General features: G+C 38.3%; 1 protein-coding gene across 3 annotated transcripts in view; it reads right to left on the minus strand.

The window, feature by feature from the left end:
* Positions 1-19,033, minus strand: part of LOC135201857 (TBC1 domain family member 2B-like) — a 641,388-nt gene that overhangs the window by 501,291 nt on the left and 121,064 nt on the right. For all 3 annotated transcript variants that reach the window (XR_010311621.1, XM_064231151.1, XM_064231152.1), the window contains exon 5: positions 18,804-19,006. Coding sequence is in view for 2 of the 3 variants with exons in the window: in XM_064231151.1 (XP_064087221.1) it covers positions 18,804-19,006 (203 nt within the window). In the remaining variant the exon portion in view is untranslated. The remainder of the gene's footprint in view (positions 1-18,803; positions 19,007-19,033) is intronic.

The following is a 19,033-nucleotide window of genomic DNA, read 5'->3' on the forward strand; positions in this document are numbered from 1 at the left end:
GTGAATTTTTGAAAACAGCTTTTTTTTACGTCCGCGCGTTACGAATTCATGCATCATTTTGTGATAATATTTTCTCTGTGTTGCCTTGATTGTTTTACAATGTGTTATATACCAAAATGATTGCAATTTAGTATACAATACAACGAAAAAATTTAACTCGTTAGCTTTAACTGTTTTGCTCTCAGCGCGATTTGTATACAATTATATATGAAATTTTTTTTTGGCGCTGTCATATATTTCAATATTTATATATGATGATGATATTTTTTTCCATTTCTGATGGTTGCATACTAAACTTCAGGCAATGACAAAAAAAAGGAGCCAAAAATGAACTCTTAATCTTGAAAACTAAGCGTGCTGTGATTTTTTTAAAAAAACATTTTTTCCGCTTCGGCGCTCATTCGTGAACGCCGCCGGCATACAGGAGACAATTTTTAAAATACCGCTTCGACGTTTAAGGGTTAATATCATGTGACATACAATTTGGATGAATTTAGTGTGCCTTGAGACTTGATGGTGGAATGTATTCCCCCTCTCTATCCCATGACACCTTTTTATTTATTTGCTCACAATTTTACCCAGGGATTACTGCTGGTTTTAGTTCTTATCTTTTATTATAGAATGTCAAGTATAATTGTACAGTAGTACCTCGAGATACGAACTTAATCCATTCTGAGGCGGCCTTCGTATCATGAAGTTTTCGTATCTTGGACCACATTTTACATGTAAAATGGCTAATCCGTTCCAAGCCCTCCAAAAACACCCCAGTAAATTATAATTCCAGGCCTAAAACACATGTTCTAGGGTTACGACGCCGATCCAATAGAAGAAATATGACTCCAAAAAGGCTAAATACTGTACATACTTGAGTAATATTCAACTGCATGTAATGTTCAACCCCATTTTTACTGCATATATTAGGACTTTAGGCATATGTCCCTTAGCAATAAGCCTAGCCTATGTTAGCGGTTGCTACTGTAGCCTAGTCTATGATTCTGACATCTAAACCTAAGAAGCTAAAAGCTTAGAATATGCCAATAAAATGTATAAATGATCAGTATGTACTCATTTCAAATAATTATTAATTAATCATTAACTATAATACACAAACAAACAAACAAAAAAACCTTCCAATCGATTGTTTACATTCAGCTCTTACCCGTCTTACGAGTATCGAATGAACGCCAAGCAATTATTTTTCCTAGCACACAGTAAGCCATAAATTTTCATTAGTATCTCTCTTCAACTAATGAAACTACCAAACAGTATAATAACCATTCATTTCTATTCTTTATTCTATCTTTACCTAATGGAGATACCGAGTTACTGACAGCTATAATGAAACATATGCATACGTAACGTAATAATAAAACAGAAAAGAATTCTAAAAAATATGTATTTGTTGGCAGTCTGATTTATTTAATATTTTATGATATCTAATTCACAATTTTTTTTATTAAATGTATTGCATGTACTCATTTCAAATAATTATTAAGTAACCATTAACTATAATAAACAAACAAAAAAAAGCTTCCAAACTTCTGTTTACATCCAGCACTTACGAGTATTGAACGATCGCCAAGCAATCACTTTGCACAGTAAGCCATAAATTTTAATTATCTCTCTTCAACTACTGAAACTACCAAACAGTATAATAACTATTCATTTCTATTCTTTATTCTATCTTTACCTAATGTTTTTTTTATTAAATGTATTGCATGAATAAGTTTTTCAATTTACAGCATCCTTTTACCAATAGAATACTTAACACACAAGGGGTAGATGCTGACCAATAGGAGAGCAGGACCTTATGGGGTGACTAGCATCAGGAACCAATGGGAGAGCGGGAGGATGGTGGCGAGTTTACTCAATTGGCGGCGTGGGAGTTTTAAAATTGTTCTCGTTGGTCCGGGCGAATCTCGGGACTTTACAGCAACAACCTTTCGTATCTTGAAAACTTTTCGTATGTAGAGCTGTAAAATTTTTTGTATTTGCTTTCGTATCTCGAGTTTTTCGTAAGTTGAGCTTTTCGTATGTCGAGGTACCACTGTAATTTTGCAAAGAAATATTAAAAAAAACTTGTATACCTCAGTAAATCTTGCAAATATTTCACATCAAATATAGTCAGTATTTGTTACTGAATTTACTTATCTGTTATGATATTGTGTGAGCTATAATTATAATATTACAAAATTAAATAAACTATTAGAAAAAATATATATATAACTTGGTCAAGTTAGCATATTTTTTGGAGTGTCTTGGAAAAGAGGCCCTGCACAGGGTTGTAAATATTAACTTTCGACTTCCTGTGGAAGGTACAGAAAAAATGTTAAGAGTTTTTCTTACACCACGTGCATTTGCATATCTTCCTCTTTCCACCGATTTGTTTTTTTCTTAAAATGTCCGTGAGAATATAGATAAACCGATATCTACAACTCAATCATCTGGGTTAAAATACAATGATATATGAGCAGATTCATTGCATTTAACCCCTTCTTTACTGGGTGGGTGAGCAGAATGTAAACATTGCGTTCGCTGCCGAACTGAATCTCTCGGTAGTGACTCCAGTTTGGAGGGGTGCCGATCGTAAAAATATTTGCCAAAAATACACTAATCAAGACAGGCTAATGAAATTATCAGGGATTATTAGCACTATAATAACACATATTCTCTGTTAGTTTTATCATCCTACAGGGAAAATAAATGATTTTATGAAAAAAAATGTGAAACTCTGTGTCCCTCGTACAAGGGACACTGGTGGTCGGTGAGAAAACTACAGTCTTGAATAGAAATTCGGTCTTACAGAATGTTGGTATATCCACCTGGCACATGCACATAAAGTATTATCAAAATAGAACAGTAAATAAGCACGTCATAACAAAAAAAAAGAGCAAAAACTAAAGCGAAAGCCCCGCCAATAAATATGGAAATCGCAAATTTTATAGTATATCTTTCAAAAATTGGTCGATGTCATTTTCTACATTTTCTAAGATTAGTTTCATCACAGAAAACAACTTTAGGGGCATCAGGGGTATCTAAACTAATTTTTCAAGTTTCTTGTCCTCAGAAAAAATCGCTTTTTCGCTTTTTCTCTGGTTTGGTTTTTTATATATAAAGTTACTATAAGGCTTTATTTTTACCTTCATTTATCTGGTGTTCATATCTTTTATTTGTAAAATGTAATAAGTGAATAAATAAATAAATACAGTAAATGATGATGCAACTGGTTTTATACTTGGGTAGAAGTTATTATATATTTACGCTTGTCTGGTTTTGTGATTTTTTGTTGAGACGCAGTTCATCTGTCACCTACACACTACTATAAGCAGTAATAATATTTTTTTGGGTTCATCATACGTCTGGCATCGTGTCATACTGTTTATTTTGCTCCAAACTCTTCAAACCGAAATTACAGAATGATTGGAAGTCCCTATCTGAAAAGAGGAGTTTTGGTGGTACTATGCGTACCACCTTTATGCACCCGGGGCGGTGTAGTAGACTTGAATGGTGGTACCCACCTACCTCCAAACAAACTTTCGGTAATGAAGAGGTTAAAGTCTGCCCAGTTGGGGGGTGTGCTTAATATATATGTATTTAGCCCATCCTGTAAGGGTTAAGACTGGGCACTTAAATTTCCTCTCTAGATAACTTCAACATTTCACCTACACAGTCTTTGAAAATGTTCCGGAGCACAGTTGGGGGCATGTTAAGTATATCTTAGTTTAACCAGACCACTGAGCTGATTAACAGCTCTCCTAGGGCTGGCCCAAAGGATTAGATATTTTTTACATGGCTAAGAACCAATTGGTTACCTAGCATTGGGACCTACAGCTTATTGCGGGATCTGAACCACATTACATACATCGATCATTTGTTTGTTTGTTTGTTTGTTTGTTTGTTTGTAAGGTGCTTTCAGGTTGCATGGAACCAGTGATTACTCAACAATGGGACCAACGGCTTTACGTGACTTTCGAACCACATGGAGAGTGAACTTCTATCACCAGAAATACACATCTCTCATTCCTCAATGGAATGCCTGAGAACTGAACTCGTGGCCACCAAGGTGGCAGGCCAAGAACTTACTGATCATGTCACTGAGGTGCTCAAACATTACATTGAAAAATGAATTTTTTAATCACCAGACACAAATTTCTCTGACTCCACGTTGGTAGAGCAGGGAATCAAACTCGGGACTAACGAATTGGTAAGCGAGCACGTAAACCAACTCTCCAACGAGGAACTAGTTGGGGGCATGTAAATTACACAGGAGACCAAAGAGTAATGGGGCTCTTCACCAGTTTGAGCACTGTTGCCACATCAATGCACAAAGGGTGAAGGAAAACCATGTAAATGTTGTAGGCAAGGGAAAAAGCCCTATTGCCTTGAGTCCTTTTATACTCCATCACTGAGTCAATCACAGGTGCTATTCTGGCCAAGACCAACTATGAAAGACTTCTTTATTATTGGTTGGTCTGTTTCATGGAGCCATAAGGGAACTATAAGAGAATTCCTTTGAGGGTGAACAGCAGCTACGCTATCAAAGAAAAGACAATTGTTTGTCTCATAAGTGATATCGAGATTAGAATGTGTTTTACCACATACAGTACAAGTGTACAAGTGTTTTACCTTGGCCCTCCCCAACTCAAAGTGTTAAATTTCTGTAGGCTCAGATTGTCTGAGGGAGATGAGAGAGATTTTTAAAAAGAGTATGAAGATCTTGCTCTCCAGTGGTGATGGGTGGCATTTGGAAAGTGGGTGTGTGATGAAATTTGTGTTTAGTTTCTCATGTTTCTTTCGATTGATGATTTTATGTCTTTCTGCCATTGTGTTGTTTTGTTTGTGAATGCATGATGCGTCTGAGTGTTCATGTTTGTTTTCCTTTTTCTTTTTTTTGGGAGGCAAGTTGAGTATTGGATGGTTGAGCTCCACTTCATCTGTAATAAAAGGCTTAAACTAGCAAGAAACAATTCACCTTTAAAGGGAAGTCTTGTGTATGGTAATGTTAACCAAGCTTGAGGGGTGATCCTGACGTAAGTATGGAACACCAAATTGTGTTTGTACTCTGCACTGAATAAGGTTGATCTTTCAGTTTGAGGGTCCAGAAATCTTCAAGTGTAAGGGTAGTAATATACGTAAACTGGAATTGAATGGAGACAACGCATAAGAAGAGTGGTGTTGGGGTGACCAGTGTTTACAATGTGGGAGAACTTCAAACATGGAAAGTTAAGACAGATACTATAAGCTATTTGATCCCTAATACATTGCTGTTGACTTTGGTCATAAACAGTCTGCTAAACTTTTAGCTCAACTGATGGATGTGTAACTTCCCATGAAAGTACATATTTGCTCTTGTGATTTGAGAATCTCAGAACTTATGTGAAACATACTGGAGAGCAAGTGTGTGACATTGTTGTTCATTTTGAACTAGAAGCATCTGGGATAATATGTTGGTTATGTTTACTTAATTATGTATTTTATTTAATAAATTAGGCTAAGTATTTCTAGGAATATCTGATGAACTGTAGTTATAGGGTTAATAATTCAAGTTAAAGTTCTTTTGATGGCCTTCGGAAAAACTATAGTAATAAGGTTTATAAATTAGGATAGGTAAATAGGTTTTCTGTATCAACATCTAAATCTTTTCCCTGTCATCTAGCTCCAAAAGTGTGAAAGAAAATGCCCCTACAATGTTTACAAGTAGCGCTCTACCCTCAAGTCTCACTCTTTGGAGTTGATTCAAACATGCCTCCCCTTGTAGTAGCTGATGAAACAGCTGTATATTCCCCTAAACAGAAGGCAGAACTTTTGCCTCAAGTCTTTGTAAGCAAACAGTGCAGTGAGTCCTTGGCGTTGCCTCATTCATGCTTTCCTGAGCCATCTTGTTTTGAATGGCCTTCAGGTCTAAAGAAGTCAAAACTTTACAAGTCAGTCTTGACAGTTATGCCTGCATAGACCCTGAAGGGATCTTTCCCATCTTTTTACAAAGACTGCTGATTTGATTGCTCCTCCGATTACCACTATTTTCAGAAGATTAGTTGGACTTGCAAGTTTTCCTGTTGTTTGTAGAAAGGCACACATACCTGCATTACTTCAGGGTTTATATCCATCCTCAAGCCCCTATGAATATTGACTGATTTTAATTATCCTCAATTTTTCTAACTTTTTGAGAAGCTGCTCTGGAAGCGTCTTTGTGGATTTACTGAAGACAATGCACTCCTGCCAATATCTACTGTTTTGCAGGGTACTCTGCATTCTCAGGAAGCAATTATCTAAAATCTAGGATTTACCTATGCCTAGTGATACAAGGCAAAGTCTGGAGAACAAACTTACCGCATATGGTGATGAAGCTGTTGTTCCTTGAATACAGATCTGGCACATATTCATGAGTGGAGTAGGCTTTGGGGCATGAAGCTTAATTCTTCTAAAATATAGGTAATCCAGAGCAGTTTTGGCTTTGCATCCTGATTTACATTAAAAATGATATTGTTATGATACAATAAAGTTTGTTCATACTTACCTGGCAGATATATATAGCTGTATTTTCTGAGTCCGACAGGAATTTTAAAAACTTCCGACACACGCAGTGGTCGGCCAGGTGGTTAGTACCCATTCCCGCCGCTGGGAGGCGGGTATCAGGAACCATTCCCATTTTCTATTCATAATTTTTATTTCCACTGTCCCCTGAGGGGAGGTGGGTGGGTACTTGATTATATATATCTGCCAGGTAAGTATGAACAAACTTTATTGTATCATAACAATATCATTTTGTTCATGAAACTTACCTGTCAGATATATATATAGCTGAATCCCACCTTTGGAGGTGGGAAGGGACAGAATAGAAGGATTTTAGGAAACAAATGCATGCAGATGATTTACATCTTGGTTCCACCTGTTAGCATAGCTGGCTTCGTGGTTACTGCCACGTAAGTCTGCTTGTGCTACTAGAGTTGCCAGCGAGGTAGAGACCTATATAGCTGGTGCACTCCAGATGATCTGTCAACAGGGGCGAGCCACGACGTGACTAGACCATATTGACCATACCATGAGGGCTAAGAAGTAAATAATATATATATATATATATCACCACTGACCAACCTAGCCAAAGTTAAGGTGTTTTTAACTAAGGCTTAAGAGTTAAGAAGTCGCCGTTGTCGGCGACTCAACTAAATTAAGAGCTCTTCCTAACCATTTTCTACAGGATAGGATGAGTGGTACTTCTTGCCCCCAAGATTGTGTCTGCAGACACGTATGGCCCTAGCGAGCAGCAGATCTCATATACCATCTTCACATCTCGCAGGGAGTGTGAAGTGAACACAGAGTTGCTTCGCTAAAACATGGTGACTCAGGATGTTACTGAGTGCCATGCTCTATTGAAACTGCTTCCGAGGCCGCGCTCACCTCGTGAGCATTTTAGATAAAAAGATTTCAAATCTTTGTGCAAACACAATGAAGGAGCATTTTTGAAAGAACTCCTTAACACTAAAGCCAGGGTGTTCTTCGCTATGGGCAGTCTGGTCTTTTTCGGAACACTGCAGATTTGCCCGAATGACTTCGACTTTCTTGAGTTTTATGTAGATAAAACTTGAGAGACCCGACAGGGCACAGGACTCTCTCTGGCTCCTGCCCACTAACTTGTGCCATCCTTGCTTCCAAGCTCCTGGCCAAGGACAAAACGGGTTTCCATTCTTAGGCCACAACGGAAGGCTTAGAGAGCACACCGCCTTGTCTTCTCTAAAGCCAAAACTTGTGACGATGGTCTTAAAATTTCACTAACCCTCTTTGTCGTATCTAGGGTAGTTAGAAGAAGGCCTTCCTGATCACATGCAAAAAGTTAACAGGTAGGAGAAGGTTGGCGAATGCTTTAACATCAAGAACTTCAGACTACGTCTAAGTTCCATATTGAAAGCTTCGATCTGGACATGCACAGTCAGTCCGTCTGTACTAAAGTGTAGGTGACCGACCAGTTTGAAACCCAGTCAGACGAATCAAGGACAGCAAGGCTGTACCCTGAAGACCATAAGGCCACTATTCTTCGCTGAAGAATGAGTGTCTGGACTGCCTGGGCGATTCAATCTAAGCAAACCTTGGGGGTGTATCAACACAACCCAACGTCGTCAGCGAATCAACTGACTCGAGCTTCTGGTGCCAGGAGAAAGGAGCGAGAAACAAAAAGGCGATTCAGTCCCGAAGGAAGAATGCTGACAGTCCAACCTGGTCACATGTTACACGATCATCGGGGGTGTATAAACGCAACTGACTTCGTCAACAAGAAACTCAGGGCTACTATATGTCGCCTGATCTCGCACGAGTGTCTGACTCCGAGAAAACAGGTGAGACAAAAAGTAGATGGTGAGCGAGTTTCGAGATCCCACAGAACTCAAAAATCGTGAAGGGCTTTGTTGTTTGACAGACGCAAATCTCTGAGCCCAAAGGCCGTCAACAACATATTTGCATATTCTTTAATAGTTGTGACTGCAGCTTATCCCATTCTTCATTACGGAAAAGGAAGACGGTAATCTTATTCCTGTCAACCTCTCGATAGTCTGAACGTAGTCAGACTCAGAGCGGAGAGGTTATAGGTACCTTTCGAGTTAGAGTAGACCGACTCTCTCGGAAAAGGTCCTTGGAAAGTGAACTAGGAATATGTGACCTCTGTGAATCCAGGATTCTGAAGGCCACATGGGACGATCAGCGTCATTGTCCGCTCCCTGTGACGTCATAAATCCTCTTATTACATTTCCTAAGCGATTGAAAAAGGGGAAAAAAAGAGACTAAACATCCATCCCCGTTCAATATCATAGGATGGCGTTTAATGGTACTGATCCCGGATCGAGAATAAGGGAGGCAGAGAAGAAGCCGCCTCTTCGTCCTCAACATATCGAAGAGAAGAATGAAAGGGCGTCCCTAAAGTCTACACAACTCTCAACTTACTTCTAAAGAAAGATTCCACTCGGAAGTGAATAGTTGCTGCCGTCGATCGACGATTCGTACGGACTTTTGCAATCCTGTAACGAACCTGTAGAGGATCGTTACATTTTACGCCTGTTGATTTTATAATGCTCTTTCTCGTAAACTCGAACAAGGACCGAGAGAAAGATACTTCTTAAGATATGATAGAGCTGTGGAATATCAGAGTTGATCTGGACCACTGGTTCCCAAAAACTCGTTTCGAGGACTGGAGGGACTACCGAATCGCTTTTACTGCTTTCAGATTAAGATCCAGGACATCTGAACCCTATCCAGATGTCTGGCACCTTCTTTCTATCACCTCAGGTGATAGACGCACTGAGAGATGTTCAGAATCATTGCTAGATCTTGAATAATATTTCAGTTTCCCGGTTAGGAAAAACTGTGGTCTGAATTGCAGTCTATTCGGGGTGGGGAAACAAACTTCTTCAGGAAGGAAATGGTCCCCAGCAAGCTCATCCATTCCCTCCCCGAGTATGCTTACTTCCCTAAATAAGGCTGCGCTTTGCCTAAGCAGGAGAGCAAATAAAAGTGCAATGTTGCGGTAGACTCGTAGTTCCATACCGTGCGGTAACGAGCACCGAAAGGATTAAGAGATAACTCTGTTGAACATAGTAAGGCAAAACGAATGCAACGTTTATTCATTCACGTAAGAAATCCCCTCAATCTAGGCTAAAGTCCGTGATTGTAGGACAGAGATACAGTTAGTCATCAATCCCCGCAGGAGACGTAACCGCCGCACAGAGATACGGTTAGTCAGTCAATCCCGCAAGGAGAGAGACGAACTAACCTACCGCGCATGCACAGCGCACGATCTGTCACTGAATACTGGCCTCGGTTGGACTGGAGGACAGACAGCGTGACAGCAGCAGCAAGCAGCTTACGAACCTCGTCTCTTAACTTTATGTCTGGGTTGCCAGCTACCCTATTCTACGAAGAATAGGTCCGTTATTTTTTTGAGCAGAAAGACTCTCAAGCTGGTATATTTAAGCGAAACAGAAAACGCTAAATATATAGATGCGTTTGTGTCGTCAAAGAACACTACCATACAACCGGTAAAAGATAAATCGGAACTCCTGTTAGGCTGCAGGGAGTACGATTAAATGTCCTTAAAATAGACAACAGACCTCTCGGTTGCCATCCGAAGAGGTAACTACAGCAAGCGTATATGACTTGAACCAACCAGAAGTAAAATAAACGCAAGGCAAAAAAATGAAATTATATCACAATAAAGTTTGTTCCTACTCACTGGCAGACATATATATAGCTGAATTCGGAAATACAGCTACATACATACATCTGACAGGCAAGTTCATGAACAAAACGTAAGAGAATCGAAGCAGTCGAAGCAGTCAGCTCAAGCTTCTTATGTTATTGGACATAAGCGTTCATTGACGTAGTCTACAAGTCTATTTCTTGTACGAGTCTGCGAATGACGAATGAGAGTCTTCCGAATCTTGTCGATAAGAGCTTATTCGCTTACGCAATATCAAGTTAATGAGATGTTTGTCATGAGAACTAACCCATTTACGGGACAACGAGATATTTTTTTGTCAAAGAGGGGGATACCCACTTACTTGGACAAAACGAAAGATTATTGTCAATGGGGTAAAGTCACTGAATTGACAAAACGTAAATCCAGGGAGTCGAGCATTTAATTTTTACCGATTCCCGTCTCAAACGAGGAAGGGGCAAGAATCCTGTTAAGAGCCTGGGCTTACGGCAAGTAGGACGACGATGTTCAATTCGGCAGCGTAGTCCCGACTAGAAACTAACAAAATCTATCATCTGAAAACCCTTTCAGATGGGCTAAAAAGCTTGGAAAATTATCCTGGGAAGAGGAAGAAACTCTCCAACCAGCTTCCTCTCCCGTATCACAACTAATGCCTGCTAAAGCTTAAAATTATTGGCAGTATGGCAAAGGAAGTCCTGTCTTGCGCTTTCCTGAAGAGCGTCCTTTTGATGAGTGCCTTTGCAAGAATCCTACTGAACGTTGCCGAGAGTCCTGACGTGCAGGACATCGAGCCTTACATAACCCGTAACTGCCTTAGCGCAAAGTCTTGACTGCGGTAGTGGCAACTTAAATTTATTGGCAGAATGGCAAAGGTTGCGGTAGAGCAAACGAGATCTTCCTTAACTCCATCCACCTATGCGAAAAGCAATATTAATTGACAGAGACCTCTTGAATTCACGAAACCAAGATGTCTTGCTGGGTTTCGAAGAAGAAGTTGTCTGTTCACTTTAAGCTTCCTCCGAAGCACTGCCTACTTCACATTCTTTGCAGGTGAGGTAGAAGGTATCACCGAAGGTAGAGGTAAAAATTCTTTAGGCCCAAATCTGAAACAAGAGCTTGAAGAGTTTCAACAGAAAACGTTCAGCCAGGCGACACACCTGGCGTGCGCTGGTGCACGCTCGGCGTCCACTGGAGCGCGCTCGGTGTCCACTGGAGCGCGCTCGTCGTCCACTGGAGCACGCTCGGCGTCCATGGCGCGCACGAGCGCGCGTTGGCGTGCACTGGCGCGCAAGCCTGGAGTCCATCCGAGCGTCCCAGGCGTCCCGCTCTCAAAAGCTTCCTGCTACTATGACTTCTTTTACGTATTTCTCGGTGGAAAGACGGACACGAGTTCAGGCGACGTTCGCCTTCTTACTTCTCACTGAAACGCATAACGAGAGAGAGAGAGGACGTGAAGCGTCCTCTTCTATAAAGCTTCTATTTAGAGGGCGCGAGTCCTTCCGAAAGCTCCAACCCCCTCCCTGCACGGAGAGGACGCTTCGGAGGACGAGAAGCAAAACTTTCAGGATTCGTGCACGTACGCACGCACTTTTGGCAGTCTGGGGATTTTCATCAGTAACTGCCGAAGGCACGCCCAGATCGGTGGGGGTTCCTTGTAACCCTCCTTCGGCTTTCGACATGCTCCCTCCCCAGGTCCTGGGAGTCAAGCAGAGGTCCAGGCCTAGGGAGGCGAAACGAGGCCGATCTGACGCACCCTCCACTACACAAGGGGTATCACTGCACTTCTGCACTTCAATTTTACTCTCTAAAGCAAGCACTTTCGATTCTAAGTTACGAATCGAAGAGTATAAGAGAAAGGGCAATTCCTCTACAGACACTGCTTAGGGCCCGAAGTCAGTAACTGCAGGGTTAGGAGTAACAATTACAGAAGTAGCACTTCACAGCAATGAAGAAGAGCGAGCACCTCTCGTAGACATATTCATAGCCCGTAGGCCATACTACAGGGTTAGGCAAAATAAAGTCTACAGGAAGGTTAGCAGGTTCACTACCCTGACTTTTATTTTGTTACTGATTAATTGCGTACATACGAATCATCGTCTTCCTTACGGAATTAGACATGTTTACTGATAAATTGCGTACATACGAATCATACGTCTTCCTTACGGAATAGACAAGTCTCACACTCCTTACATGACAAATCTCAACAAAGAAGGAAGGACCCATACCCCTCGTACATACAAGTGCGGATCTACGAAGCTTTCGGTAGCCACACCCTATCTTTGCAGACAACCCCGTCTGAAACTAGCCTAACTAGATTCATATATTTTTAAGCAAAAATGAATCAAATTCAAATTCAAATCAATTTAAGATAACGTATGCCTAGCCACAAATCCAAGTAAATAAATCAAAAGACAATTAGGATACTTAGTGGGCAATGAAGTTTCCAAAATCCTAAGAACGGAGGTACTGAAAACAGGTGTTTTTCAGCACCGGCGATTGAAAAATTATGAATAGATGGGAATGGTTCCTGATACCCGCCTCCCAGCGGCGGGAATGGGTACTAACCACCTGGCGACCACTGCGTGTGTCGGAAGTTTTTAATTCTGTCGGACTTCAGAAAAATAACGCTATATATATATCTGACAGGTAAGTTTCATGAACAAATGGCATGGCTGTAGATGTCAATGACTCTTTCAAGATCTTAGATGTAACTTTGGATAAAATACTGACTTTTGAGAAGCATATACAGTATATAATATTGCCTCCTCTGTTTCTCAAAAAGTTGGTATCTCATGGAAGTTTTAGAATGTTTTGGGAAGAAGCAATTGTTGCTGCTTAAACTCTTTGCAAACTCTTAATGTTGACCTGTGGCATGTATGTAGCGAGTTCATTATGTTTGTTAAATAAAATTTACTATAATGACAAATATCTATTGCACTCTTCTTCACTTGACCTTACTGCTTTGCTCACATTACTAGGCAGGCTGCAGCATCAAATAGTGTGACATTTTCTAGTATCAGGTGAAACAGCATGGAATTTGCTAGAAGCTTTAATCTTGGCTACAACTTAAATGTGGAATGTTTACCTATTTCAGCTGTGAAATCCTCTAATCTCCAATTATTTAAGCAAGGAGCAAATTCATTCCTGCTCTCTGTTGACGTTTCCTGAATTTCTGGTGCATCAGTCTCTATTCCCTCATATTTATCTTTCTATTTCCCCCTTTCCTATAACTTATTTCTCTCTCTTTGCAGGCTGATTTCCCTTTGAAATCCTCTCGGGTTTGTAGTCTGTTGACTCTGTCCATAAGGGTTTTCATTTGAAGATTTAAAGAAAGAAGAAAGAAAAGGCAAAGTATAAAATTTAAGAAATAAACTCTCAATCCATTGGCAAGGCAGAGAGTCATTAAGTTTAGGGTTTCTTTAATTCTATATACACATGTATAGGCAGCCTGCTGTGGATATGGCTGTAACAAGTTGAATAAAAGTTGCTCTGCAAAAAATCTTCAGCACTCCAATTGTCTCTGATATCCTGTATCCAACGTCCTGTGAAGGAACTACTACTGAGACACACAACCACAAAAGATAAGGGGCTGCATCACCTTACAGGAAAACAGTGGTTCAGTGGACTCGTATGTAGAGATTTCTTGAATCTATTTGAATACATATCATTTGCATTAATCAATAAGGAGCCAGTGACAAGTTAACATCCTCTAACTACTGTGTGTTAGTTTGTAACCTGAGATGACACCAAAGAGGTCAGCATGCCATGCAACTCTGAAGCATAATTCATTGCCATGACCACAGCTGTCCATTACTGGAGGACCTGGGACCTTCCAAGGAGACAGTATCTACCTAGCCAAACAAGAGAAGTACCCCATGGCTAAATCCCTGACTATACATCGATCTAAGTGGCGTGGCTCCGGTATGATGATACCAAGAAGTCCCAGCTCACTTGGACTGAATAATGGTAACTGCAATATATTTATGGCATGAAACATGTTCAGAGGTAGAAGTAATAGATACAGAACTTCAAGTGGCCTTTGTTTTCCTCTTTCAGCTATCCCCCACACAAACTGCAGCTGCTGGCTGGAGCACATATGAGCTAAGAGAGCCTGCTAGCAAGGACATATCCAATAGTGTCCTTCACTATTACATGAATTCTCAACCTTGGTCTATGTATGGTTGACTCCAGTCTATTTATGCATTTGATAAACCCCTATTGTTCTGTGCAAGAGCCAAGACCCCTTTGGATGTCTATACATCTAGCTGACTGACAAGATGTCATGGGAATTGCACAGGTGCCCACCAGATGGTCAAGTTTTTGAGACAAAAGGAAAAATCGTGTTAAATGTGATTTTGCGTTAATAAAAATTGTTAAACGAAGAGTACAAGGTCAAGCACATTGCATTCAATACACATCTTCCTATTACCAAACCAAGTAAGAGAAAGAAGATAAAACAGGGAATTAATACACGAGATTCCACCTCTTCTAACTACATTGGTTACCATAGGCTACAACTTGGAACTGGATATGTTTGCCCAATCAAGAATTATGACAATATTAAAGCAATACATCAGTATAATTTTCATGAATAAATTTTCATCAATGACTAGCTTTCCTATCCATCACCACAGCAGAGAGTGTCTGACTGGAATAAAAATAAAAACACACAAAAATCAATCTGTACAGCATGCAAAATGTGCAGGACTCTGAACACTCAAAATACAGTATTATTTAATACAGTAAAACTCTACTAATCCAGATCCTCTGAATCCAGTTCCAGAATATCCAGACAACTTTTGGATTACCATTGAATTTTAGTTTATTCTTTTGAAAATATAGCAACTGACTGACAATTTTTACAAATTTGTAGCTTAACCAAATTTTTTTACTTTGAATTTTACAGTAGTATTTACTACGCACTATCTCATTTGGCACTAGCACAAATAAAAGTATAAAATTCTTTTACATTAAACCTTTAATAGCTATTGAAATTATAATTACTAGATAATTTAGAATTTTGTCAATGTTTGATTTGATTACTTTTAAAGAAATTGTTCAGAGAATTTTACATTACTCACTATTTATTGAAATAAAAATATAATAAAAAATAATACAGTAATGCACTAAAACATAATGAAATAAAAAAATAATTTATCTCATAACACATAAAATATATTAATAAAAAATATAATACAATGCAATAAAAGTTATTTAACCCTTAAACGCCGACTGGACGTATTTTACGTCGACATTTTTTGTCTCTCGGGTGCCGACTGGACGTATTTTATGTCGACATACAAAAGTTTTTTTAAAAATTCGCGGAAAAATACTTTTAGGCCTACCAGCCGAAAACTCTTGAATCACGCGCTTTGGGGTGGGGGATGCTTGGGAGTTCACTGGATCCAAGGTGTTTGTTTTGGTTTTACAATCGTTATGCAGGCGCGCAAGCGCGAATTTTTTTCTTGCCGCACTAAAAATTATCTGTGACACATCTCAAAAATTATTTCGTCACTTTGACATAATTTTTGTACCATTTTAAATTAGCCATTTTATGGAGTATTATATATGAAAATGTGCGCATTTTTATGTAGAATACAATAAAAAAATACTCATGATTGTAGCTTTTATCAGTTTTGAGATATTTTCATATAAATAACAATAAGTGCCAAAATTTCAACCTTCGGTCAACTTTGACTACCGAAATGGTCGAAAAAAGCAATTGTAAGCTAAAACTCTTATAGTTTAGTAATATTCAATCATTTACCTTAATTTTGCAACTAATTGGAAGACTCTAGCACAATATTTCGATTTATGGTGAATTTATGAAAAAACTTTTTCCTTACGTCCGCGCGGTAACTCTTCCGAAAAAAATCATACATGCGATTGTGGTAATGTTTGCACCATTTTAAAATTAGCCGTTACATAAAGTTTTCTATATGAAAATGTGCGCAATTTCATGCACAATACAACTGAAAACAACCCATGGTTTCATATAAAAAATGATAAGTGACAAATTTTCAACCTTCGGTCAACTTTGACTCTACCGAAATGGTCAAAAAACGCAATTGTAAGCTAAAACGCTTATATTCTAGTAATATTCAATCATTTACCTTCATTTTGCAACAAATTGGAAGTCTCTAGCACAATATTTCGATTTATGGTGAATTTATGAAAAAAAATAACATTTTCTTTACGTCCGCGCGGTAACTCTTCCAAAAAAATCATTCGTGCGATTGTGGTAATGTTTGCACCATTTTAAATTAGCCATTACATAAAGTTTTATATATGAAAATGTGTGCAATTTCATGTAAAATACAACAAAAAATAATTAAAGGTTGTAGCTTATCTCTTTTTTGAAATATTTGCATATAAATCACGATAAATAGAAAAAAAACCCACGTTCGGTCAAATTTGACTCTACCGAAATGGTCGAAAAACGCAATTGTAAGCTAAAACTCTTACAGTCTAGTAATATTCAGTCATTTATCTTCATCTTGAAACAAATTCAAAGTCTCTAGCAAAATATTTAGATTTATGGTGAATTAAAAAAAAAACTTTCCTTCCCTCCGCGCGCGGATTCTCTGCCACAAATCTCCGAAATGCGTATGTCCCATTCTCGGAATATTTGCTCTGTTTCATATTAGGCATTTCATAGAGTTTTATATATTAAAATGTGCAGAATTTCATGTTGAATAAAACGAAAAATATTTGAAGGTTGTAGCTTTTCTAATTTCCTAAATAATTGCATATAAAAAAAAATATATAAAAAAATTCGACATTCGGTCAACTTTAACTCATCAGATATGGTCGAAAACTGCAATTGTAAGCTAATACTCTTGCAGTATAGTAATATTCAATCATTTGTCTTCATTTTGAAAGAAATTGGAAGTCTCTAGGACAATATTTAGATTTATGGTGAATGTTTGAAAAAAATATTTGTTTACGTCCGCGTGTTACGAATTCATGCATTAATTTGTGATAATATTTTCTCTGTGTTGCTTTTATTGTTTTACAATGTGTTATATACCAAAATGATCGCAATTTAGTGTACATTACAACGAAAAAAAAGTAACTTGTTACCGTTTTGCGCACAGCGCGATTTGAATACAATTATATATGAAATTTTCGTTTTTGCGCTATCATATATCGCATTATATTTATATATGATAATGGTAACTTTTTTCATTTCTGATGGTTGCATACTAAACTTCAGCCAATGACAAAAAAAGGAGCCAAAAATGAACTCTTAATCTTAAAAACTAAGCGCGCTGTGATTTTTTGAAAAAAATATTTTTTCCGCTTCCGCGCTCACTCCGAAACACCTCCGGCACACGGGAGACAATTTTGATTTTACCGCTTCGGCGTTTAAGGGTTAATGTAGAATACATTATTAAGTGAATCCAAAAGATAAAAGGATAATCTTTTTAAATGAGACCTGCTCCTTTAGTCCTATGATCATTAAGGAATAATACTTACCTTTTTTATATCAAAATCCTTTAGTCACTTTCATAAAACTATAGTAATTCATAATTCTGTTTTAGAAACTTCAGTATGATTATCAGCTAGTCTATAGTTAAACCAAAATTATTACAAAATGACTACAAACATGCAGTACATTTAATATGCTGCCACTTTTCCCAGTTTTGATTCATAAAGCCTTAACCTAAGTTGAGGTTGTAAATGTGGCAGACATGTTACCACATCTTATGTACACCAGGTCAGAAAGAATAAACAGCTTGACATTATTGTTCAGCTTATCTAACCATGAAACATGAAATGAGCAAAAGAACTGAATCTTGATAAGTAAAGGATGGTTTACAGAAAAAAATACAATAAATAAAAAATTGAAATCACATATTAAACTGTTTTGATTGCACAGTAGCATTAGCATGTTTTGGCTTTTAACCATCAAAACTAATTACTGTATATAATTCTCAAAATCTAGTCCAGACTCACTAATAAATAAATAAATGATACAATGAAAATAAAAGTGTCATTGACTCCTCAAGTGATGATATATTGTAAAGTCAGCCTTGTGCCAGAGGAGTCTCTTACTTTTGGAATGAGTAAGATTTTATGACCGGATTAAAGAACCCTGAACTGAGGAAGGCAGATTAAATGTAGCCAGACTACAAGTCAGAAAGAAGTTTGGCTACGTAGCTAATGACAGCCATGTTTGTAATCATTTTGGTTTGACTATGTATAGCCTATAGGCTAGTCTATGTACATGAATTTAGCCAAGCCTACACTACCTAAATATGTACATCAAACTTAGGTTAGATTAAGCCAGTGTAAGTATATTTCTTTAGTAGTGCTAAGAAAAATCCCAGATATATTCAGCTCTATTTTTTCTACAACATTTCTATTGCATACTTCCCGTCCGTAATGCATAATTATTTTGGTAACGATTACTAGGTTTATTTGCTAGACTTGACTAGCCAACATGAAATAAATTTGGTTAATATAGAAAATCAATATATCCACACAAGGTCTTCCCATAATAAGTACTGCTTAGCAAGGTTTTACTGCATTATCATATAAAATAACATTCCCACACTAAATCTCAAGTAGACTTAATGAAAAAAAAAAGTTGACTTACCTCCTCACATCTCCTACAATTAAGCTTTGTGTTATGTAAAGGTGTGACGTCCAATCCTTCCCGTCCTTCAAAGGAAGAAGACCTTTTACTCCTAAAAGAGCCGCGAAGCTTCCTACTTAAATTTCCGAAGGTTAAGTCTTCTATAGATGGTGAAGAAAACGGACTGTGGTGTGAAGCCAATGGGCTAGTGGGTGACTTGGAAGCTAGAGGCAAAAATAGTAAAACATGCA

Source organism: Macrobrachium nipponense, chromosome 28 (assembly GCF_015104395.2).
Source record: "Macrobrachium nipponense isolate FS-2020 chromosome 28, ASM1510439v2, whole genome shotgun sequence".
Classification (NCBI taxonomy): domain Eukaryota; kingdom Metazoa; phylum Arthropoda; class Malacostraca; order Decapoda; family Palaemonidae; genus Macrobrachium; species Macrobrachium nipponense.